The sequence below is a fragment of the Danio rerio genome, chromosome 7 (genome assembly GCF_049306965.1).
Source record: "Danio rerio strain Tuebingen ecotype United States chromosome 7, GRCz12tu, whole genome shotgun sequence".
Classification (NCBI taxonomy): Eukaryota; Metazoa; Chordata; class Actinopteri; order Cypriniformes; family Danionidae; genus Danio; species Danio rerio.
The window spans coordinates 64,968,756-64,996,091 of NC_133182.1; the positions used below are offsets into that span (position 1 = coordinate 64,968,756).

General features: G+C 35.6%; 2 protein-coding genes across 5 annotated transcripts in view; both read left to right on the top strand.

The window, feature by feature from the left end:
• The window catches only part of stim2b (stromal interaction molecule 2b), an 860,843-nt gene that overhangs the window by 340,324 nt on the left and 493,183 nt on the right, over positions 1-27,336 (top strand). The window lies entirely within an intron of this gene.
• Positions 1-27,336, top strand: part of tdrd7b (tudor domain containing 7 b) — a 55,548-nt gene that overhangs the window by 13,654 nt on the left and 14,558 nt on the right. For all 4 annotated transcript variants that reach the window (NM_001353929.1, XM_001922996.9, XM_073905941.1 and 1 more), the window contains 7 exons: positions 742-925; positions 7,430-7,512; positions 11,262-11,485; positions 13,580-14,127; positions 20,531-20,720; positions 24,258-24,369; positions 24,458-24,660. In NM_001353929.1, the coding sequence (NP_001340858.1) occupies positions 742-925; positions 7,430-7,512; positions 11,262-11,485; positions 13,580-14,127; positions 20,531-20,720; positions 24,258-24,369; positions 24,458-24,660 (1,544 nt within the window). The remainder of the gene's footprint in view (positions 1-741; positions 926-7,429; positions 7,513-11,261; positions 11,486-13,579; positions 14,128-20,530; positions 20,721-24,257; positions 24,370-24,457; positions 24,661-27,336) is intronic.

Consider the following 27,336-nt stretch of genomic DNA (forward strand, 5'->3'; position numbering starts at 1 on the left):
GTTTGTTTTATAAACAGACAGATGTCTAAGCTATAATTCACTTGAAATGGCAGTGCTTGATGCTTTAATGAAGAAAAAGAGTCATTTGATTTGTAAACGAAGTTTTCTTTTGTGTTGGGTTTTCTTCTTCTTCAGTGAATCTATTGATGTAGTTAAAAGAAACCAACATGAATCGGACTGATCTGGTCTCAGGTTCCACTCATTGAAACCATGATCCAATTTCAACAGTTTAACAGCCCATTTGAGGAGGAAAAACTACATGTTAGTCCAGTTTGGCACTCAAAGCTGTAGTATGACTTATTTAGAAAGATAGTCATGTGCATCCTTTATTGTTGCCTTTATATTTTACAACAAGATTTCATTGTTAAGAAGAATCATGCAGTCATTTAAATGTAATTTATTTACCGTCATGCCTTGCAGCCTGTCAAGTGCAGACAGAATCACCAGTAAAATGGTTTCTTTGTGCTTTTGGTCCTGTGTAAAGAGTAGACTGAGTGTAATCATGCAGTAATAATGCCCATGTGAGGATGTGAATGTGTTAATATCTGTCTACTCAGAGACATTGATGTTACAGCAAAGAAAAGATGGAGATGATTCCTTTTCCATCCCAAAACAGCATAAATAGTCACATTCTGTCATAATTCTGTCTCTGTTGATTACATATAGGAAATGTTTATTTAAGCTTGGATCATACTTTGTGTCTTAGTTTCATGATTCGGATATTGCCTTTCTCCTTCATAGCAAAGCCAAGGACATCTTTGAGGCAGCCCGATCACCGTGGACGTCTGGGGCGAGGTGGAGGTCGCGGACATGGAGACACTCGAACTGGATGCATGAGGGACCCCCAGCTTGATGGGAAAGGCGGAAGACCTCATAACACACCCCCAAACACACCCAGCAGAAAACCCTCCCTTCCTTCAGAAAGGTAAAAGATTTTAAGCAACAAAGCCTGTTTGTGCTGTGGATAGCATGATCACTTCAAAGCAAGAAGGTTGCTGGTTCGAGCCTCGGCTTGGTCAGTTAGCATTTCTGTGTAGAGTTTGCATGTTCTCCCCATGTTGGCGTGGGTTTCTTCCGGGTGCTCAGGTTTCCCCCACAGTCCAAACACATTTTAGGGGAAATTAGGGGAATTGATGAACTAAATTGGCCGTAGTGTATGTGTGTGTATGAATAGGAGTGTACTGGATGTTTCTCAGTAATGGATTGCAGATGTAAGGGCAATCTGCTGTGTAAAACATATGCTGGATAAGTTGGCGGTTCATTCCGTTGTGGCGACTCCAGATTAATCAAGGACTAAGCCAAAAAGAAAATGAATGAATATATATTAATGTTATGTACATAGAGAAAACTAGAGGGTATTGGATGTACAAATCTTTTGTGTAATTTCACTCTGTTTTAACTTACTAAAGCAGCATTCTCCCACAATCTAACATATTGGAAAGAGTTTATCTGTCTGTCTTACATTGGGAAGAGAGACACCAGAGTGAGGACAGAACACTGTTATTTATACATTTAAAAAATGATGAAATTCAATAAAATAGGTAAATTGTTTCACTGTTTAGACCAGTGGTTCTAACATTTTTTTTCATCAAGTACCACCTACAGCTCTGCACAGTTCAAAAACCAGGCAGTTTAATTCCTATTAATAAAAACATTTATTGTCAGCCACTTTAAACATTATAAATAGCCTAAACAAACATTAACACTGTACTGTGTTTACAGGTAGAAACAAACATGCAAATTAAAATGTGCTTTTATAAGTTAATTAAAAATAGTAGGCCACTGTTCTTAAAAAGTAACAAAAAAACAACTGTACTTAAATGTAAAGTATAAACATATAGTGGCTTATTTATCAAAACCTGGAAATGTTAACCATAAAAATGGGCTATATGTCATCATATTTATATAAAAATCATTCTTGATAAATTTTGAAATACATGGTGCATGAACATATGACATATTTGATTCCTCCGCCTATCACTAGAAGAAAGCTAGCGTACCACTAGTGGTACACATACCACAGTTTGAGAACCACTGGTTTAGACAACACTTTAAGGGCACCTATTTTAACCCTTTTTTCAAGATTTAAGATCAGTCTTTGGTGTCTCCAGAATGTGTTTGTAAATTTCAGCTCAAAACACCCATCAGATTATTTATTATACCTTTCAGAATATGGGAAGTTTCTGCTTTGTAGTAGTCTTTGTTGCCTGTGCCTTTAATGCTGGTTTTCCCCGCCCACCGTTCTCACGTACCTGTCAGTATGTCTCCATCTCCGTCAGATAAACAGCACAGTGACAGACATGAAAGAAGCAGATCTAGCGTAACGCTTGTGAGAAATACTACAGTAAGAACTTTCCTGATGATTATTTTATGTATTTGTTGTGGAGTTAATTCAAGCCTTTCTGCAATGTGACAGGATAAACTCAGATTGAAGTGTCTTCTTTTATAATTTTACTGACATGTATCCGTCAATCAATTCAATGGGCGGGGAAAACGCTCTCTTACATCACATTGCTGTGTGCCTCAAAATGGGAGGGATTTGGACACTATTTTATCGTCAGGAAATTTAAAAAAAGAGACTTGTTGTGTTTATACCACTCCAATATGACTGTGGACACACTATACCAATGCACAGTTCTGTCCAAACAGCTTACAAAAGATGATTTCCATCATAGGTGACCTTTAAAGAGCTTTGAAGCCTAAGAAAAAAACAAAATGTGACAGTGGTCCACAAAATCAGTTACAATGGTCAAAAAGATTCATTTTGTCCTAAGGGTATAACAGTGACACATTTTGGCTTTAGGACAACTTTGATTTTTTTTATCCTTTTCAAATGTTATATTTGGCATTATTAGCCAAAATACATTGTATTAGCCATTTATGAGTACAGCTCACAATCCACGAAATTTAGTAAACGTCCTGCAGTAAACAAACCAACTCTCATTTTTTTATTAGTAATGTGCTTTATACTGATGTGCTTTAACATAATTTAGACATTTCAAAGAATATTTTCTCTGTATTTTATTTTTTTTTAAACCCTCAGATTTTAGATTTTTTCATTATTGTATCTTTGCCATGCATGTATGATAAAAAGTGATTAGATGAAAAAGTGAATAAACGTATTACCTTCTAATTATCAAAGGCCACCTATGTTGAAAAACATCTTTTGTAAGCTGTTCGGACCGAACTGTGTTTAGGTATAGTGTGTCCACAGTCATATTGGGGTTTTATAAAAATAAGTATATATTTTCAAATTTTCTAACGTTAAAATAAGATCCAAATTCCTCCCATTTTGAGGCCCACAGCTATGTGACATAGTGTGGTTTCCTCTGCCACTGATTTGATCGACAGCCAATTATGAACATGTCTCCATAGTAATGCGTACAATCATATCAAAATGACTGGATGTGCGCAAAAGCAGCTGGGATTAAAATATCTATTCAGCGCTCTGTGGTCATCAATCATCATCAAATGTGATCAACTTTAAAGCATTTTTAAAACGATGCATGTTTTTAATAAATTACAATGATTTTATCATCTTTACTATATCACCACAGCCGCAGGTAAGAACAATTATAACAAAAGACGGTTCAATCGCGTGAATTTATTGTGGACATTAAATCAGGTTTATTTTATTTATCAACATAACGGATATCCATACAGCAGTGGATATTAAATGAATCCTTTCACATCTGCTGTGCAAAAACAGTGTAGATATGTTACTTTGTTGTTTATCTGATGCAGCCGTGGGGGAGATTGAGGCAAACTCTGATGGGCACATGGGTACGGTGGGTGGGGAGAACTAGCACAGGCAACAAAAACAGCTACATTATGTTCAGAGCAGCAAATCTAATATTCTGAAAGCTATGATAAATAATCAGATGAGTGTTTAGAGCTGAAAATTTACAGACACATTCTGGAGACACAAAAGACTGATCTTAAATCTTGAAAAAGGGGTAAAATAGCTGCCTTTTAAGTAAATGAATGTACATAATTATAAAGATTAAGTTAAGTAAACTTAACAGTTAAAATAGAAATACTTATATTAAAAAAAGAGTTGACTTGTTTTTAAGGCAATGAGTTTACTCAATTTTTAAATAATCACTTTTTTACAGTGTATTCTTAAAGATCATACACCAATGCAAAGCCTATTTATTCACATTTGATATAATTAAGATCAAATATAGATATTTATTTTTGATATTAAAATTGACACTTATGACTAGTTTTGTGTTCCAATGCCACGTTTAAATAATAAAAACAACCACACATTAATAAACAGCAGATTCTTTCTTTCTAACACCCATCTTTCAAGTGAATGCACCCACTGAGTGTGCAGCATTTTGCCAAGCAAGTAGCTGAGAATACAAATCAAGTCTTAATGAGAACAGAAATGTCAAGCTCTTTATTTCTTCGCAGATACTTAATTTTCCAGTTTCGTAACCACATGTCCCTAGCTATTGATAGCGTCTGATTTGATTGGCAAAAACAGAGTGTATTTCAGCTGTGTCGTCTGAACCCAGTGCTTAATCAGCAATCGAATGCAGTCTGCACTCTCTGTATCTCTGTGTTTGTGTGTGTGTCACATCTCTCCAGCCAAAACCCACTGAGAGCAAACAACTGACCTCACTCTTTAGAATTGTGTTCTGTATCGCTTACTGTGGCACACACACAATGGCTGCGAGGGTACGGAGGGTGGCAGAGTTAAGCGGGTGTACAGGAGTTTGTTAATCCTCCCTCCATTCTCTCACAGATTAGCCATTCTAAACCAGTCCACAATGAATCAGCACTTTCCCTTTGGCACAGGGCGTAGGGGGCGTTTGGGTCATCTGACACCTAGAATCATATGCAATAAGACCTCCAACCCTCAGTTTCCTCTGAAAACATCTGAAACATCTGCTTTTGCCCTTAACATCAGCATTGCATTTGCTGGTCGTTTAGTGTCTGAAAACTCCACCTAGCTGTTTTGCAGTAGAGCTGCACAGGAGTATGCTTTGCTGGAGCATTAAGGAGTAAATTTGTAGCTATAATAGTATTATTTCTGAAGCCTAATCCATATTCATTGATGAATATTTTTCATCAATATTTTAATGTCTTATAATTTTAATATGTGTGTTAAAAAAATTTATTGTGTTGTACTGACAAAAAATACAGTTAAAAAAATACAGTAGAAGTCAAAATTATTTCCACTGTTATCCAATGAATTGCCTAATTACCCTAACCTGCCTAGTTAACCTAATTAACCTTGTTAAGCCTTTAAATGTCACTTTAAGCTGTATAAAAGTGTATTAAAAATATCTAGTCAAATAATATTTACTTTCATAATGGCAAAGATAAAATAAATCGGTCAATAGAAATGATTTATTCAAACTATTATGTTTAGAAATGTGTTGAAAAGATCTTCTCTCCTTTAAACAAAAATTGCATGAAAAGTATACAGAGGGGCTTATAATTCAGGAGGGTTAATAAATCCAATTTCAACTGTAGGTTCTCTCTATTGACTGTTGATAGAATTTTTGGGATTTAAGGTCTAGGAAATGAATTCAGTCTTAAAGTTGATTGTTGAGTGGTTCAAGTTTGCAGAAGTGGGAAAAAAGAAATTTGTGTTTTCATGGGAAGATTGAGTTCAAAATGTAAGACATTTAGATGGATGATGAGATCGATCAATAGATAGATAGATAGATAGATAGATAGATAGATAGATAGATAGATAGATAGATAGATAGATAGATAGATAGATAGATAGATAGATAGATAGATAGACAGACAGCAAACAGACAGACAGACAGACAGACAGACAGACAGACAGACAGACAGACAGACAGATAGATAGATAGATAGATAGATAGATAGATAGATAGATAGATAGATAGATGGATATATTATTCATGAAAACATATCTACAACATAATCTCAAAATTTGTTTTTGTGAATTTAATACTGACCTTAACCCTTGTGCACTGTTTAAATTTACTACCATTTTATTATTTAACATCCACTGGATTAAACTCCTGTAAAATGCATCAGATTATTATTTAATTTTTCAATTTTTTAAAATTTATTTTTATTTATTTATTTTTTTTGCATAAATCTGTAAATCAACCTCCATCCTGATTGTTAAGATAATTACAGGATTTTAAGTGTTTAATTGCCATGTTCTCAAATGATGTCACTGATTTGATGTAAAAATGACTTATTTTTAATATGAAAAGTAATTGTGACTTTTTACTTTTTATCACAGTCTTAGACATGTGAACGATTAGTAACAACATTGGCTTTGATGCTTTGTTAGAATCTCATTTTCTCCCTAATTTACTGTTGGTGTCTGTTTTTGCTCCCTTGACTTCCATTATAAGCACATTTGATGGTGCGTAAATACACAGTCTTTGTTTTTGTTTACTCCATGAAAATCTGAGAGCACACACACACACACACACACACACACACACACTTTAATTTGCTTTTATACTTTACATAAAATCCAGAAACTAAGCTTTTTTTTGCAAAGGCCTATCTAAAGGGTTAATGGTGCCAACTGATGATCAACAATAAAAATGACCAATTTTACCTCTTCCCAACAGGGAAAACCACCAACAATCAAAAATGCATGATTATGGTGTCAATGGGTTTGCAATCTAAAAATGTGGTTTTAATGAAAATCAATGGGGCAAAAGCAGCCACCAACAGTAAATAAGAGATAGAAAAATCAATCAAAAACAATGCATAAAAGGCAATGTTGTTTCACATGTCCAAGACTTTGATAAAAGGTAAAATAAATCCAGTCCAGTGAATTTGGCAATTAAAGAGTTAAAATCCTGTAATTTTCTAAGCAATTTAGTAGTTTTTGATCAGAACTGAGATTGGTTAACAGATTTAAGCAAAAAAATAAATAAAAAAATATTTATCTGATGGATTTTTACAGCAGTTTAATTCAGTGGATGTTTTCATCCCAAGCATAACAAAAGGCTAGGACATTTACCCAGAGTGTTTTATTTATTTATTTATTTTTATTTTTATTTCTTTGTTCAAAGCATTTTCCCAAAATGTGTGTCAAGATAAGATGTATCACCAACAATCACTCTGTTAGCTGAAACACAGAAAGTTAAATGATCAAAATCACCCCTGAGTGGATGAAAATGAACCAACAGTTGGCTTAATTTGTTCAAATGCGAAATTTGACAAAGGAACAAAAAAGCAGCTCTGTTCATTATAATACATTATAATAGGATTTAGCCCTCTCAGTAAAAATAATATCAGACCAAACTGAGAACTTTTTTGTGTCTGAGCTTGTTGTTTTGTAAAGAGCATTGGCTAATTTATAATACTGCTTATAATACTCCAGCTATTTAAATCGTGAGGTACCAAGTTTTAATCTTGCAGTATTTTATTTAAAAAATAACTGTTTTTTTTGTTTGTTTGTTTGTTTTAGACCAGAGAAAAGGATGACCCTTCCCTCCAGATTTCAGAAAGAAGTCCACGCTCATATTCTCAGAAACCCACAGCATATTAATGGTGAGCTTAATCATTGTGGAATAGTGTCAAATATGCAGAGCATCTAAACATTCTTCTCCACAAGAAGCTACTTTAAAGGTTACAGTCATCCTGGAGCCCATAGCAACTTCACTTCCTGTGCTAGAAAACATTCCAAGCATGGGATGTTCATTAAGGATGAAAGGGAACAGTCATCTTCTGTCTCAAGCAGGCTATAAAAAATTCCTGCAGTTTTACAGAGGCATCTCTAGCATTTACGTGCCTGTGAGCTATATCTTAAAGAACCCGTTTATGCATTTTAACCTGCATCATAAATCTCCTCTAACTTATACTCCTCACAATTACTGCACTATTTAACATTTGCACATTTAAAATTTGCACATATTCATTGCACTACATTGTACTGATTCACTTATTTAAACTGTACATATCCACTGCAAATGGCCATTTGTAATTATGTACACACCCACTGTACATATACATTTGTAATTATGATAATTTATCTGCACACTTCTGATTATTAATAGTAACCTGTAAATATATTCATCTATTGTCAATCTCTGTTAATAGCTAATTCAACCTGTATATAATGTTCATAGTACATCCATCTGTAAATATCACTATAGTTTTTTCTATAGCTGCACTTTCTAACTTATACCTGTATCCTGCACTTGCTGCTATTACACTGCTGGTTAGACCTTAACTGCATTTCGTTGCATTGTAGTTGTACATGTGTAATGACAATAAAGTTGAATCTAATAAAAGATCATATTTTGGTTTTGGGACCTGCAACAACAGGTTTATAAGCATGTAATGTCAAAAAACACTTTCATTGTCTTATAATATGTTTGTATTTTTACCTAATTATCCCAGCGACTCTCATATGGTTTATTCAGCAATTCATTTGTTTCCAAACCCCTTTTTTGTGTGATGCTAATCTGTGCTGATTGGTTCAATGGCCCAGTCTGTTGTGATTGGTTGACTGCCCTCCAAGTACAGGATGTCAACATGACATCATATTGACTTTGTATCCCAACGTACCCCAACATCGTTGGGACATTGGACTCGTCAACGTCAACGTCAATATGCATTCTCCAACCTAAAGTCAACCTAAATTCAAACAAATATCAACATCAAATCATGTTACACCTTGATATTATGTGGACGTTACCACTATGACATCTATCAGATGTTGGATTTTTGTCACTTTCCAACACAACCTAAAATCAACTATAATATCAGCTTAATTAGACGTTGTTATTTGATATCAAGATAACAAGATAACATCCTTAGACGCGGGCTAGACATTGAATTTTGGTCACCTGACATCATGACCTAATTCTAACTACATATTAATTTCTTATTATGTTATGTGTCTGCTGGGTGGATTCAGTGCAAGACAGAGAGTGATACCCACCACGGTTATGAAGTAGCAGTGTACGTGAGAGCCCAATGCAGGAATACAAGAAAGCAATGCAGCATATTACTCTACTCTAGACCCTAACCCCAATAATAACAACCCACATTTCGTATTAATCCACACAGTGGCAAAAGTTTTGAAAGTGACCGAGCCGCACATGTGAGGAACAGCTGATGGTGGCCATAGCAAAGACAAACAGCAGAGGATCGTGAGTTCAAAAACGTATTTAAATTAGTAAATGAAGAAGCACACATCGCATTTTCAATGTGGTTTTGGACACAATGATGTGAATAGCAGGCAGTTATAGCCGGCAGCTAACTCTCTGCAACTCTCACATGGTCACCCACTGAAGCTAAGCATGGGTTGCGCCCAGTCAGTACCTGAATGGGAGACGACATGGGAAAGCTAGGTTGCTGCTGAAAGTGGTGTTAGTGAGGCCAGCAGGGGGTGCTAAACCTGCAGTCTGTGTGGTTCCTAATGCCCCAGTATAGTGACGGGGACGCTATACTGCTCAGTGAGCACCGTCTTTCGATTGAGAAGTTAAACCAAGGTCCTGACTCTCTGTGGTCATTAAAAATCCCAGGATGTCCTTCGAAAAAGAGTTTAACCCTGGCATCCTGGCCAAATTTGCCCACTGGCCTATGTCCATCATGGCCTCCTAACCATTCCCATATCATAATTGGTTTCATCACTCTCTCTCCTCTCCAACAATCAGCTGATGCGTGGTGTGCAATCTGGTGCAAAATGGCACAGTAGGTAATGCTCTCACCTCACAGCAAGAAGGTTCGAGCCTCAGCTGGGTCAGTTGGGATTTCTGTATGGAGTTTGTATCCACTGCATAAAACAATCTGGATAAGTTGGCGGTTATTCCGTTGTGGCAACCTCAGATTAATAAAGGGACTAAGCCAAACAGAAAATGAATGAATGAATGAATGAACACACAATCAAATACATATTTTGCAAACTACAGAAAACAAGGCAACAATTTTAATCACACTTACATGTTATGATTCAGAGGAAAAACAAACCATATGAACTGTAAAAAACTGACAAAGTCCCTGTCAAAGTCTGACAAAGTCTCATACAGTACATAATAGTCTCTGCTGCTCGTTCCTTTAATAGTCAGTGTATCCCATATTGCAGCATCAGTTATTGTGTTAAAAATCAGAAAAACAGCAGGAACGCACCACTAGGTTGGCTATACTGTGGTATTGTTGTGAAAATTAACTTTTGCCATTTATTTCCCGCAGCCAAATCTCCATCTGTCAGTGATTTTCATCTTTGTGTCATAATCAGTCCCTCGATCCTTTGCGCTCCACTAGTGTCTGTAGGGTTCATGTTTTACTGGATCTGGCATACCATATTACCATAGATCAAAATTCATCAACTCGATTCATTTATTAGACTCTGAGTCGTCTATTTCTTCAAAGAATCGATATTTTTAAACATGGTGCACTTTCAGATTTAAACCTCAGCTGGATGTTTCCATTCACTTAGAGCTGTGTTACACTCTGCATGGAAGGTCAAAAACCTATAATAGGGGTTCTTTAAAGCGATAGGTAGTCTTACTAGCAGTGGGAAGTCTTATTTATAGACCCTTTTAGACGATAGTGATGACTGCATTTAACAGTTCATCAGCTTCTTAAAGTTTTTAATGTTTAGATACTTATTTTAAATGTTTGTGTTATAAATATTGTAGTATAAAGCTATACTTTATAAATGCAACTAGTTAATGCTTATCCAAGATGTTTCTAATGCAGCTTCTATGGACAGGACAGTAGTTTTGATATTGTTCTGTCTTCTGGCTGTCATTAACAGTCTTACACAATTGTTTTGTTTTTCTGAATTCATGATAGCACTTTCGTGGTGTTTATATATTTTTTTTTATTTGAGCAAATTGGAATGCAAAAAAAAACAACAAACAAAACAAACAAAGTGGTACTCTACCATTTACAGCAAAGTCCACTACTTAGAACCCTCAGAACCTTTGCAGTGAAGTATAATTATTCATGACTCACTTGTCATTTTTTGGTGAACTGCTCATTTTATGCACTCAAACAAAAAGTGTTTGCTGTTTGTTAAAACGAGTTATTTTAAATGAGCTGAAACAACACAGTTCTTGAGTTTTGTTCAATCCAATTAAATTAGTAAAAACTAATGAACTAATTCCTTCATGTTGTACCAACACAAACGGATTGTCTAACCCAGCATTTTTTACAGTGTGTGTAGAAAAGGATAGATGAATTTGAAGTCTTTATTCACTTTAGACATCAAGCTTCTGTTTATGGTTGTATAAGCTTATGGTTTGTCAGAGCAGAATTCTTCCTAAACTGCATGTCACTATTTCCAGTTCCTTCAAACCTGAATGAAAACACAACTCCACCAAAACCCAGACTGCCTCATTCTGCGCCTTACAGTCCCAAGCTGGTGCAGTCCCGTCTTCAAGAGGTTCTTAACAAGCATAGCAATGGCCTCTGGGTATCCAAGCTGCCTCAGCTGTATCGAGAGCATTATAAACAAGACCTGCCCAGTGAAGCCCTAAAAGAGCTGGAAAACTGGACTCACATCTGTACTGTAAGTTTCAAGATATGGCCTGATTAACCCAAGTCTGCCTGATGCCATTAGGGCACATTTATTATTACCATTATTTGTTAAATAATTATTTGACCCAAAAATTATTTACTACTTATACTGTTTATAATAACTCGCCCTCATCCCACCATTGTTTTAACCCTCTGAAACATTCATTCATTCTTGACTGTAATCATACGAATCTCTGTGAGGAAATTTTTGAGCTAAAAAAAGTAAAAGCTAGGTCTGAAAAGTTTGTCTATGATTGTCATGTCAGATCATGATAAACATATTATGATTGCATGCTGCGCTGCAGATTCTTATCGAAATACATTGTATTGATCATACAATTGCACCCTGACCTGATTTGGAAGAGATGATACAGGCAAAATAAAATATTTTTTTAAATGTTTTTTGTTGCACAAAAATTGTTATTGGAACTTTGTATGATTACAATTAATGTCACGTCATATTCTCACAATGTTTTAGTTGGTTTTTTGGACTTTAAATTTTTCTGGACCATTGCTGTCTATAGAGATTGAGAGAGCTCTTGAACTTAATCTAAAATGTATTAGTTTGTGTTTTCAAGATAAGCGAAGGTCTTGAGGGTTGTAACGACAAGAGTGATAAATAATAATAGAATTTTCATTTTGGCCATTTTGGGCTGAACTAATCTTTTAATCATGGCATTAACAGGATCAAGTCACAAGAATCTTTAGTTGATATGAACCAAATTGTTTCAGACTCAAAATAATCTTCACAAGCTCACTTTTTTTAGAACCTGACACATTGTTTAGGTATATAAGAACATGACAATCATGCTTAAACAACTGGTTTAAAATAAACCCTGGAGCAGTTCATGTCAACCCAACCAACCAAGTGTCATAATTCCTAATGAAAAAGCATTACGTAATAGGAGACACAATTAATGCATTACATCATAGCATGATATTGCTCCTCATAAAAATATGTCCATTAGAACAACGTTGGTCTACCATAATCTTCCTTTCCATTCTGACAATTTAATAATACAGTTGATCACCTATTTTACCCCTTTTACAAGATGTAAGATAAGCCTTTGGTGTCTCCAGAATATGTCTGTAAAGTTTCAGCTCAAAATACCCATCAGATTATTTATTATAGCCTTCTGAATCTGCCCATTTTGGTCTGTGAGGTCAACGTGGCTGTTTTTGTAGCATGTGGCTTTAAATGCAAATGAGCTGCTTCTCCCTGCCCACCGTTCCCACGTGCTTGTCTGCTTCTCATGCGTTAAGTTAGATAAACAGCAGTCAGTGACAGAGAGACTCAGATAAAGCTGAAATAGAGCTCATTAGTCAAAAATACCAAGTAAGCTTATTTGATGTATTTGTGGTGGAGTTTATTCAAGCCTTTCTGAAATGATGAGTCTCACACTAATGCTGTTTGCAGTACAGACACACAACTGTTTACTGACACAAGGCGTGGTAATCATGGCTGTTAAGAATTGCTTAGAGTTTTACTCTTTATTACAGTTTTAAACTTATAAATTAAATATTGATGTGCAGCTGATCACCGAGAGTACAGAAACAGATATTTTAATCCCAGTTTCTTTGCAAAAAACTTTTGTGTGCATGCGTGTACACGTTATTAAGGAGACATGGTGTCTGTCAATCAATTCAGTAAGCGGGGAAAACCACACTTCTACATCAGGTTGTTTTAATATCAGTAAATAAAAAAAAAGACTTATTGTGTTTCTATCATTACAGTATGACTGTGGACACACTATACCTACACACAGTTCTGTCCAAACAGCTTACAAAAGATGATTTTATCATAGGTACCCTTTAAATAAATAAATAATAAAACAAATTTTAAAGACAGAAATCCAAACCCAGTAACTGAAAAGCACATGCATTTATTTTACTGTATTCCGAGCTGTGTGTAGCATCCTCATCTCTATACTACTTTATCTGTTTATTACTAGGAAAATGTACTTAAATTGACTATTTTGGCTTAAAAATCTCAACTAGCATTAAAAAGTAAAAAAGATATATAATAAATTATGTCTGAGAAGTTAGCCCTTGTGTTGAGAATTTTGTGTTGTTTCTTGGTTTATAGGTTGAAAAACCATGCAGCAGCAAGCCTCAAGAATTGTTGCTTTACCCTGCTAAAGAAACCAGCCAGATCACCCCAACTCCCACACACGACAGATCCCCATCTCATCACAAAAAACCTCAGACTCAAAGACCATCTCTTACCGCCAAATCAAACACACCAGAGTCCCCCAAGGCTCTATCACCAGACCTCAAGCAGAAGCTTGGAGAGCTGCTCTTGAAATACAGCAGTGGTTTGTGGGCCCATGCTCTGCCTAAATTGTATCAGGACACATATAAATGTAAACTACCAGAGTTTGTGCTGGACCAGCTCACCCTGCTTTCAGATATATGCACGATTGACTACCCCGTGCCAGACAACCCCAAAAGAGCGATTCTGTATGCAAAAGTAGTGGAGGACGAGAACCGTAACCAGTCAGGTTTGGCTGGTCAAGAGATGAAATTAGAGCGACGTTTGAGCAGCCAGACTGTTCCTCCTCTGGTCATTCCTAGAGTGGAGTATCCTTCTGTCCTGGTGGTGGATGCAAGTGACACAAACTGTGTCATTCTGAGGTATGGCTTATTTAAGATTAGTATTTTGTTGTTCATTTGTGCCTTGTTATGTACTTATACCCTTTTCATTTTATTTTATTTTCAAGGTCATTTTATAGAAAAGTCCAATTTTGGTATGGGAAGATGTCTAAAATCTTTTTTTCCCCCCAACATTTAAACTTTTTTACTTTATGAAAACACATAAACGGCAGATTATTGATTTTTAGAATATTTTTGTGCAGCAATTTAAGGATAACCTATCATTTTTTGTCAACAGTGCTATCTACTTTTTTGACCATTTTAAGGTTATTAAATATTATTTCTTTTTAAATATTATATTGCTTGCACATGTGGTCAGAACAAGAAAAAATATGATAATGCAACAGATAAGAAGATGAGTCAAGGATAAGCATGGAAGGTGGTGCTTCTTATTTCAATCAATTTGCTATAACAATTAAAAAATAAAAAATAAATTAAGATTAATATTTAGTTGTTCATGAGCTATTTGTGCCTTGTTATGTATTAATACACTTCAGATCGATCAGTCATTCTACAGAACGGTCAACTTTTGATATGCAGTGCTGCCAACTATTTTCAATGAAAAGGCGCTAAGTTCTACCCAAAAAGTCACTAAATGTTGCTAGATTACTTCATATGTCAATTTGCATATTACCAACGTCATCACATCCAACCGTTTTTAGTTTAACAGCCTATGGTTAATAAAGGGGTACACTGTAAAAAATTGCTGTTAAAAAACGGTCAGATTCTACGGTAAAATAATGTTTTTTCATTAAAACACTAATATTCTGTTAAAAGCAGTGCTTTCTGGGTAACATTTTTGTTTTCGAGAAAGTAACCAACTGCAGCAAAATGTGAGCTAACAGAGTTCAGATTCGATGTTTTGAAGTCTGTGTTTGAAATCACGCTTTGTGCCCTTGTTCACTATTTCATACACTAGTTAACTAATATAGTTCACCTGACAGTTTTAATGAACACTAATGAGTGAATTCAGACACTGATGAACACCTGCTGTTAATAATCACAATTACTGAAGAAAATAAACAAGAAATACAAACAGTGACTTGAGTTACAACATAAAATAAAATAAAACAGCTTCAGTCTCAGCAGAGGATCATTAAACAACTCCACAAACAACAGCAGACACACTTATTACTGACTGATTTGACTTCCATACTATTCTCATTGAGATCCAACAGAAATTAAGGTGTTTTTTGTGTCACCGTAATGGAGTGAGGGGCTGATTTAGTTGGGCTCTTCACCCTTGAACTTATTAATTTAGACTCTCCAATTACTATAATAAAGATTTACCAAAATGCTTGTATTATAGCAATCAAGTTGGAAAGTCAATAAATAGAGAAATGTATTTGTCTGAAATAAGTTCTGATAAATGTTTTGTTATAAATCTGGAAGAAGAGCCTCATGCAATAGATTTTATGCTTAGTTGCAGTTATTACATTAATTAATGAGAAGTGGAAACAGAAAAGATACCTCCGTAATTACTTAACAGTTAAGAAATAACATACAAAAACAGTTCAGTTATGACAAATACATACTCAGACCTCATGAATCTGACCTTGTATCTCAACAATGGTAACATCTCAAATGTTTCATGCTGCAATGCATGCTGGGAGTGGCACGGTACAAATATCCCAGCATGCATTGCGGTATAAATAAATGTTGTATAATGGTCTCACAGTTTTCTTTATTTGTGTTTGATTCTGCTTTTGTTTATGTTTCGACTTTCAGTTGCCTGTTTGTGAGTTAAACTGTTAATTTTGTTAGTTGTCACCATTATTGAGGTTCATATGCTGATTATTGATGTCTGTTTGAGTGCGACTTAACCCATAGAGCAGTGTTATTGTCCAAGATATTGTTAAAAACTTCCAGAAATCATTGCCATATAATGTAAAACAATAGATTTAACATTGAATAGGAGTAGTAAATTTTATTATGCTAAATGAGAACAGACTCTGTCATATAATAGCAACATGAACATTACCAGATCTTATTTAGGTTTTTGGCTGGCTTGCCACAACAAAGGGGCTTTTTAAACAAAGTTCTTAACAATTGCAGCAGCCAAGATATATAAATGTTAAAAATGACAAGGCTAAGAGCCCAACTAAAGCAAACTCTGTTCTCCATGATGGTGACGTAAAACTTTAACTTTTTCTCAAGAAGAACTTTAGTAGATGTTATACAAAAATACATGTATTAAGTAATAAGTGTAGCTGGTGATGATGTTTGTAGAGTTGTTTAATCATCCACTGATCATTTAAATGATTTAATCATTTGTTGTTCTTCAGGTTATTTCATTATAAAGCTGTGACTAAAGTTTTGTATGTTCTGTTCTTGTTTTTTCCCTTCAGTATTTCTTCATTTGTTCATTGTTAATTCTCAATTATCATTTAATTAGTCAGTTAATTAATTAATTTACTTCAGCTTTGCTACATTTTTTTGAACACTCAGTAGTGTGGACACTTCAATAAAAACTGAAGTATATGCTCTGGGGTTTAAAGGGTTAAAGGTGTGAGAGGTAAAAACACAGTGTAAAATGTATTTTAACAGTAATATACTGTTAATTTACACTACGGAAATAGACTGTAAAAAAACAGTAGATTGCTTGCAACCACAGCTGCCAGTAGATTACTGTTAAATCAAGGAAAAAACAGTATTTTACTGTAAAACCTGAAGCTAATTTCTTCTGTCTGTCACCGTTGTGGAGGAGAGTAGAGCCAGTGTATGAGTTAAAGATGAACAATGAACTACTGATGTTATTCTGCATGTTTCTCTATTTAAAGATAGCGGCTGTTTAGTTGCTGATGCAGTCAGAATCTCTCTGGTGATTCCAGATTTACATGTATGTGTGCTGTTGTGAAAAATAAGACATTAGAGTTAAACCGAACTTTTCTAATTAACTAAAATAAGTTATCATTACAAGTATGCTTCTAAGCATATATAGCACAATACTTCATAAACTCATTCAGCAGTTGACCAAGTTGAGGCAGTTGCTATCAGTGAGCAAAATGAGTTCACTTGAGTATTGTGTAAATCAATATAGTCCATGTATTTTTACAGCAACATACTGTAAAATAACAGTACATTGCTGGCAACTGCAGCTGCCAGTATTTTACTGTTTTTTAACGGGACAATTTTTAACAGTGTATTTATATTTGCACTGGGAATAGAACACAACCAGGAGCTATGCTTCTAACTACAGCTCCACATGTGTAGTTGCAAGCGTACAAGTTTATGACACAGTTTGCGAATGTTCGTTGGAACGACAGATTTGGGAAACGCCAAATCAACAAACTATGCTTGTATGTTTGACAGAACCTAGGACCTTAGTTGGCTAACGATGGTTTTCAGAAACGCACACCTCATCAACCAACCAAGTGTCGTAGTTCCTAATAGAAGTGCATTACATAAAAAAGAGACACGTTTAATGCGTTTCATCATAGAATGCTATTGCTCCTCGTTAAAACATGTGCATTAGAAGAATGTTGGTCTACCATAATCATTCTGACAATAAAATAATGGTTAATATGGGGTAATAAAGGGGTATTTATATTTGCACTGGGTAACACTTTATTGTGATGGTCCATTTGAGTATTAGAAGTCTGTCTGCTAAATATCTGCTAATACTGCTCCTTTAACAGACATTTAACTGACTATAAGAAACTTTGCAAGTACATGTCAATTTATATTAACCCTAACTCCAATCTAAAAGTCTACTTATGATCTAATAAGAATTAGTTGGCATGTAGATGCAATGTAACTTTTATTCAACAAACACACCATCAAAATAAAGTGTGACCTAGCACTGTGCTTTATGTCTGCATGTCAACTTAACTAAATTTATTTGTTGTTTGAATACAGTATAAAAATATAGATGTGTAGTTAATATAAAGTAATGTCTCTGAAGTAATAAACTTAGACAAGTTCCAAACTTGTCTCTAAAATGTCTGTAAACAAGAAAAGATTAAACGGTCAAATTAAATAGTTAAATATAAAGCAAAGGAGAAGCAGATCGGTTTGACTTTACAAGGGAAATACCTCACACTAGCGGTGCTAAATCATTTGCTGTCTGTACACAAAAGGCTGATCTGCTCTTGGGCAGTAGGTAGGAGTGAAGGCTGTATGAGGACTGGGCCGCCTGTCAGTGTTCTGATATGGGGTAGGGGCCAACAGCATCACTCGCAGCTCATAGAGAAGAGTAGGAACAGTAGAGTACGGACAGAAGTCTATAAAAATCACCAGTAACACCCAAAAAAGTAATTAGATTTGTCGCTAGTCACTTTTTTATTGTCTAGGGCAGGGGTGGCCAATCCTGTTTCTGGAGAGCTACCTTCCTGCAGATTTCAGTTGTTACCCATATCAAACATACCTGAACCAATTAATTAGGACCTGAACACCATGTGATAATTACAGGCAGGTGTGTTGATTATGGGTTGCAACTGAAATCTGCAGGAAGGTAGCTCTCCAGAAACAGGATTGGCCACCCCTGGTCTAGGGGGTCTGAAAAGTCGCTAAATATAGTGACAACATTGCTAAGTTTGCAATGCTGTTGTTATGGCAAAATGTTTAAAATCTTACATCTTACATTTCCTAAATCTGTATATTATTAGTTATTTTTCAAACATAAAATTTTCATTCATGTTAAAACACATAAATGGCAGCTTAATGATTTTGTAGAATATTTTTTTGTACAATAATTTAAAGATAGTTTGAAAAAAAGGTCAATGGCAAGGTTATTATAGTTAATGAAAAAAAAAGTCCAATAACTGAAATAATAATAAAAACTAGAGTTGTTTAAAAACTGGAACTAACTGAAACTGTATTGTGTACATACAAAACTAACTAAAATTATAGCAAAAACATTCTTCGTATTTATCTTTGTAAATGTATTTAATACATAAACCTACTGTAAGGCTTTTATAAGTAAATCTATTTACTACTATTTACTCTCAAAATAAACCAATATATACTGAGTTATTTAGTTATTAGAACAGTACACTGGGATCAGAATTGAGAAGTGGTGAACCATTAATACTGTGCAACCATGTATGATTCAGTGAACCGTATACAAACAGTACATGACAGCCTGCTGTGACTGAACTAAACTTAAACAACTGTTTAAATGGCTTAAATGAGGCTGGAATGAGAGGATCTGTTAAAAAAACGTAAGTTTATTTCATAACAGAAAGTCGTAATGGGTTTTAAATAAGTGAATGATGCTTCAGTTGGGTTGCAAAACATAATTATAAGAAACTTTTCAGATCATGGTGATGTTTAAACTGACTGAAATTATGATAGCTCACTACATACTTTTGGTATGTTGATTCCCAACATGGGAGAATTGTCAAAAAAGATCAGATTCATGGAAAAGATCTGAACTTCAATTCAGTACTGTGTATCTTACCTCAGAAGTAGGCCTGCGCACATATTTTACTTAAGGCTGCTGTCTTGTTGGCTGCTGTATTTGAGTTTGAGGATGGGTAGATGGCAGTGGTAGATGATAGTGGTCATGTGTCCTCTAAATACGTGTTTCTAAAAACATTTCTTTGGTTGAGTTTCTAACTTAAACTAACACTGAAACTAACAAAAACTAAAGAAAAGTAACAAATGTTTTAATATGTTTTAATACATTCATTACCATGTTTGTGTTTTACTGTCATGGTTAAAAAAATTATAAAAAAAAAACGCTAAAATAAAAGCCGCTAAATCTATAGTCCCAATTAATAACTTCTGTACAGCAGTCCCACAACATTCTGACCCTCGATGACACTCAAATACCCTGTCAGAAAAGTCTAGTGGCTGGGAATGAGCTTTTTACAGTGTCTGCTATAATGTAAAGTTGTTTTCTTGCATTTACATACATGAATATCGCCATGGTGTACATGGGGAAGCAAAGGGGAAGGAGTAGGGGTACAAAAATAGAATTGGAATTGGGCCTAAATCTACCTCTAAAACTAATTAAAATAAGCTGAATTTACAAAAACAAAAAGTCAAAATGAAATAAAAACTAAAACTAATTAAAAATCCAAAACTATTATAACCTGGGTTAATGTGTTACCTACTTATTTTTGCAATTTAAAGGTTTTTATTCAATCTATTTTTTTTTTCTGCTTAGAGTTTGTCAAGTGTAATATTTGTTAAAGTGACAGAAAAGCACAAAAGTCAGAAAAAGACAGAAAAGCAAAGTCATTTCTTTAGAATGACCCAGAATCACATATTTGCATTTTAAAATACATTTCTTCTAAACAGATTTTTTGAAATATGTTGATCAGGGTGATGTTGTAAAGAACAGGGTAGATTGTCTGTGGAGAAAGAAATATGTCAGGTCAGTGTAAAAGTAGGTGACCACTTTTGTACTCTATGATAAAGAGAGTGTGTTTCTGTGCAGGTACATAGGTGAAGGTTACTCAAAGGCACAGGAGAAGTTAGAGGATGAAATGAGAGAGTTCTATAGACAGGACAACACAAAGATGGCTCTGAGGTCCCCATCACCAGGTCAGCTGACTGCTGTAGGTGCTGAGGAAGAGGATGACATCATCCGAGCGCAAGTCTGTGAGGTCATGGCTGACAAGGTCAAGGTGCGTAAGGGGTCATTAAAGAATGTGACATCAAAGTAATGTTTTTTTTTTTTTGGAGTTGCTATCAGTATGTTAGTCTTAAGGATATCTAAAATCTAGCGTGCTCCCAAACAGTGACAAATGTTGTCATACTTTATTATCAAATTTTCTGACCAGTCAAATGCTCTGTAGTTTTTGACATGTCCTGCTCCCATCAAGATGCTCTTGTTATATGCACTTGAGCTCAACCACTCGCAATGGCAGAGCTGTTATTAAAAACAAAATGCTATTGAGCTGCTCTGTCCCACTCCCCTCTTTATGATTCAGTTCAATTTATTTCAGACATGGAACAAAAATGCACATTTCAAAGCACTTCTCTGGACCTTTAAAGATTACAGTGGAACACTGGAGTCTAGTCAGTCTTAGCAATTCTCATCCGGTTTACTGCAATACCAAAAGTGTTTTGCCGTGTTCAAATGAGACGCAGCACACACGGATAAATTGCGCTATTCGCGCGTGAATAGACTCATGAACATTTTGAGTTTGGGGAGCCTTCTGTCTGCCCGGCGACTCTAGCTTTGTTGCTAAATGGCTTACATGGATTTTATTCAGAGAGTAGCTGTGTTTATGTGCTTTTATGAAGGCTAAAAAACAGCTTTGAAATGTTTGGAGCCGTGTCTGAGTCCACTAGATCTATTCTGAGGTGCACCCAGCTCTGTGTTTATCAACTTCTCCAGAAACTATACCTGGATGATGGAGGTTTTCAGCAGTGCTTCCGACCAAGCCGAGCCCAGTTTGATAAACTGTTGTCTGGTGTCAGCTTGGGACACCAACAACAGGCGCTACGTCGTAATTACGCCCCCACAAGAGCAAGCTCCTGATTGGTTAACGCAGCGTGACTGTCTGCTGAAGTTTAGATTTTCCAACTTGAGCGATTCGCGTGAATCACGTGAAGCACGTCAACCTTGCAAAACGCTTAACTCGCACCGATTCATTTGCGCAAATCATGTCATTCGGCCATATTGCGCCACAAGATGTCTTTGCACCTTAGCATTGACTTAAAAATGTAAATCACTTGTGCTTGACACTTCTTCTGTGTCTGGTGTGAATGCAGCACTACAGTACGATTAGCTTTTTTGGTACCACTCAGTATAAACGGGTCATTATTGTCAAAAGCAACATTTTGACATTTACATACTCAGACATTTCTGGTATGTCTTCTGTATTGACAAAGCGGCTTTTTTCTTTATTTTTTTATATTTAAAACTATTAAATTATAACTGTATTTCACACGATTCAACAAACATTTTTAAGGTTTCAGTAATTAATTTATGTAGCTTTTCCACAAATGGCTTTAACTCAACAATGTCTTTTTCAGTTGTGAGAAAATGCATTTTGTTCTTAATCCATAATTTATTTTAGAGTCTGTGAGGCAGTTGTTTGGGGAAAAGTAGCGTACATTTACTTTAGTCTTTGTAGCTTATTTAAACGTTTCTTTTTGTTTGTTTTACTATGTAAAAATGTTCATGTACTGCACATGCACACAGACGCACAGCCTGGCATTTATTTACTGTCTGTCTCTTTGAAACATTACAGCAAAATGTCACAACTGTTGTCTGCTTCTGCCACTTAACAACAGCTCCCAGTAAATATTCCCTGTCCTGTGAAGAGAGTCAAAATGGAGCATCTACAAACTGACTTTAATCCTTAATAAAGCTGTCAAAACAGTCAACATCCAAAACATCTGCTTCACAATGTCACCCACAATGTTAGCTGAATTGGTCACATGATTAAAATGCATCATCGTTTTCAAAAGCCTCCCTTTTTTAAAGTCCACACTGCAAAAAAGATATGTTTTCAAAAACGTATTGGTGTGGACTTGGCTTTCTTGGAAGATCTCTAAGGCCCCTTATTGGGTCCTGGTCTATTGGTCATCCCCAAACTGATTTCACCATGTAGGACATGTTCCTGGATTAAAATTTATGTTGATCCTTATGTTATGTTGATCAGCAATCAGATTTAAGGGATACATTTACCGTTTGTGTCAAGTTTAGACTGCAGTTCTACATGAGTGTTATCCAATTATTATTCCCCTCTGATTTTGGGAATAATTTACAGTTATGGTTGGGTTTAGGGATAGGGAATAAGTATGTATTACATTTTCAAACGGAAATTACTTTTACCGGCCACTTTATTAGGTACACTTGTCCAACTGCTCGTTAATGCAAATGTTTAATCAACCAATCACATGGCAGCAACTCAGTGCATTTATGGATGTAGACATGGTCAACATGACCTGCTGCAGTTCAGACCGAGCATCAGAATGGGGAAGAAAGGTGATTTAAGTGATTTTGAACGTGGCATAGTTGTTGGTGCCAGACGGGCTGGTCTGAGAATTTCAGAAACTGCTGATCTACTGGCATTTTCTTGCACAACCATCTCTGAAGTTTACACAGAATGGTCAGAGAAAGAGAAATTTTCCAGTGAGCAGCAGTTCTGTGGGCGCAAATGCCTTGTTGATGATAGAGGTCCGAGGAGAATGGCCAGACTGGTTTCAGCTGATAGAAAGGCAACAGTAACTCAAATAACCACTCATTACAACCGAGGTATGCAGAAGAACATCTCTGAACATGCAACACATCCAACCTTGAGGTGGATGGTCTACTGCAGCAGAAGACCATACCGGGTGCCACTCCTGTCAACTAAGAACAGGAAACTGAGGCTACAATTCACACAGGCTCACCAAAACTGGTCAATAGAAGATTGGAAAAACGTTGCCTGGTCGTTTCCAACGTTCCATTTTTGCTGCCACATTCAGATTGTTGGGTCAGACTTTGACATCAACAACATGAAAGCATGGATCCATCCTGCCTTGTATCAACAGTTCAGGCTGGTGGTGGTGGAGTAAGGTTGTGGGGAATATTTTCTTGGCACACTTTGGGCCTATAGGTACCAATTGAGCATCATGTCAACGTCACAACCTACCTGAGTATTGTTGCTGACCATGTTCATCCTTAATGACCGCAGTGTACCCATCTTCTGATGGCTACGTCCAGCAGGATAGCGCACCATGTCGTTAAGCGTGAATCATCTCAGACTGGTTTTTTGAACATAACAATGATCAAATGATCTCCAAAATCAACAGATCTCAATCCAATAGAGCATCTTTGGGATGTGGTGGAACGGGAGATTCGCATCATGGATGTGCAGCCGACAAATCTTCAGCAACTGCGTGACGCTATCATGTCAATATGGACCAAAATCTCTGAGGAATGTTTCCAGTATCTTGTTGAATCTATGTCACGAAGGATTAAGGCAGTTCTGTAGGCAAAAGTGGGTCTAACCCAGTACTAGTAAGATTTACCTAATAAATTGGCCGGTGAGTATATGTTCCAGGATCAACATACTGTAAATGTTAATCCAGGATCATTCGTGTTTGGCAAAATCTTGACGTGCTAATGTTTTAGTGCAATTCACAGTAAGGTATTTGTGTGATATCATCTTCTATTTACCATGATACTTCTCACTTGATGTACTAATCATTTCTGTTCAAAACAGGTGTACTATGTGGATCATGGCTTTTCTGAAGTCATCAGCATACGCAAACTCTTTGAGTTAAACGAAAAATTTTATAGATTGCCTTTCCAAGCCACCAAATGCAAACTAGCAGGTGAGATTTGCATTGAGCTATGAACTCAGCTCTTAAGTAGTTTTACATTTGATGTCAGCTGTTGTCTTAATACTCATTTGTGTTTCAGGCCTAGAGTCATTCAGTCAAGAACAGGCGGTACTGAAGAAGTTGGAGTCCATTGCCACTGGAAAGATTCTATTGGCTGAGATCTTAGAGCGTGAAGACATGCCTCTGGTGGTGCTATATGACACATCACAAGATGATGACGTCAACATCAATGCAGCCTGTATGAAGGCTCTGCAAGACCGATCCTTAGAGAGTCCCTTAAAGGTACAGTATAGTCAAAAAGCAAACCGTTTAAAGGGATAGTTCAGCCACATTTTTTTACTGATTTTCTTTCATCTGTTGCACATAAAAATATATATTTTTTTAAGAATGCTGGAAACCAGTTGCCATTGAGCTTCACTGTATTTTTTTCTACTGTGGATGCCAATGTTTACTGGTTTTCAACATTATTAAAAAAAAAAATATATATATATATATATATATATATATATATATATATATATATATATATATATATATATATATATATATATATATATATATTTCTGTTCAACATAATGAGGAAACTCAAACATTTGGAAACACTTGAGAGTAAATGAACTATCCCTTTATTATTACAATAATACATTTATATACTAATGCTGAATGCCATTTTGTTATTGCTAATAGGGCTGCACGATATTGAAAAAATCTGATATTTTTCTGCGATATGTATTGCGATATAAATGGTTTAATAGCATTATTTTGGAAAGAAATATTGAATTTACACTGATTATGGTGAATTTGTAGGGGAATGAGTCATAAGTAAAAATTATAAACAAATTGCAAGCAAAAATAAAAACAACGGAGCAAAGAAAACAGTAAAACAAACAGCGTTATGATTTTCTGGAGTGTAAAACAGTTTTCAGGTACAGAAATTGAATAATCAAATGTATATAACATGTAAAATAGATCTCATTGTAATAATAATAAAGTACAATTAGGATTTATTAAAGCTACAAATGCTCAAATGCTTCAATCTCACTTGAAATGCCTTTAAAACACGTGCAAATGATAAACTTTCACTCTGTTGGGGTTAAACTTTAAAGTTACTCCACAAACCTTATTCATTCTCAACTGTGGTGCTGATCAACTATAATCCAAAGCAACATTGCATATCCTGCGATGTGACTATTGCGGATACACACACTGTGATATCGATGATGAAACAATGTACAGCCCTATAACAACTGAAACAATTGTGCAGCCCTAATTGCAAAGATAGCATGGTTGTACTTGCACTAGCAAAGGCCCTGAGTCAGTTATTTTATGTAAACTACGGTTAACACACTAATAGGGTAATATATCTATTTTCTAATGTTTGATTTTAGCACATTTGTCCATAAAACGCACTGACAAAGGTCCTGAGTCAATTATTCTGTTTAGACTATGGTTACCACACTAATAGTGTTATTTTCTAATGTTTGATTTCAGCACATTTATCCATAAAACGCTTTTGTGTTTAGGATTAGTTGCCTACAATCTCATCCAAAGCCTCCATTGCTAATTCCAAAACATGATTTTAAAGCTAGTAATAAAAACTCAATCCTTTTATATGCAGAGAGAGAGAGAGAAAGAGAGAGAGTTTATGCTTGGCGAAACTTTGAGTTAAGAGATTTTTGACTGTTGAGCAACAGCATCTCAGCTAATAGCGGTGCTGTAGATTTAGCAGCTTCAACAACTAACCTAAGACTTGAGAAATGCCAAGTTTTTCAGTTGTGAAAATCATGGGTCTGTGGCAACAAAAAATTTCAAGAACCTTTGAAATGTACTGAATTTACTTGGAAAATCAATATGGGACTGTGATGTGGTAAAGATCTGACTGGAAAAACTTTAGCTGTTGGTTTACCTGAAAGTAATTGGACACCTTAGAGTATTTGACAACTAGTATTAGGTGGAATTTTTGTTTCTAAAAATGTTTTTTATGTTTACACCTGGCATTCACACTACTCTGGCATTTTTTAACCATAAAAACAAAGTGTTCTGGAAATGGTAAAGACTGATTTTGGTGCTGTTTACACTAGTTTGTTTTCAATTTAAAATGTCTTTTTGCTTAATCCACATAATTTAGCCTAAAGCACGTAATACATGATGCAATATCACTAAGTTACGAAGCATGCTATCCATCTCAGATGCAGAAAAGCTAGTTCATGCTTTATGACCTCTAGACTGGATTACTGTAATGCTCTGTTTGCTGGTTGCCCAGCCTACTCTATTAACAAACTTCAGCTAGTACAAAATGCAGCTGCCATATGACCCCAATTGTATCCTCCTTACACTGGCTGCCTGCTAAATTCCATATTGATTATAAAATATTACTTCTTACCTATAAAGCTTTAAATAATCTCGTTCCTGTTTATCTAACCAAACTTCTGTCTCGCTACAAATCAACCCGCTCTTTAAGATTTTAAAACTCAGGGCTTCTGTGAGTACCCAGAATACTACTAAGTAATTTTACTAAAACAGGTAGAGCCTTCTCGTTTATGGCTCCTAAACTGAAATAGCCTTCCTGATAATGTTCGAGGCTCAGACACACTCTCATAGTTCAAAACTAGATCTTTTTAGCATCACATAACAGTATGATGCATGAGTGTGCTCCATGCAGGTGATTGGGCTTGACAGAACACATGTTAGACACACTCCTGTCCTAATGCACCCAACATTTTGTTAGAAACTCTCTTATGTTTGACATGTTTTTTTCTATGCCTGTTTATATAACCTATTTTCATTCACTTATATAACCTATTTTCATAGCACTTCATTTTTGCATCTCTTGTTCAAACACACTATGAACAGCAGCTACGCTAATTCAGCTCATCCCGAGGCCTCTAGAGGCTATGCAACATTGATGCGCCGTTGATGTGAAAATTAAACCACACTAAACTGAACTCTGAAGACTGG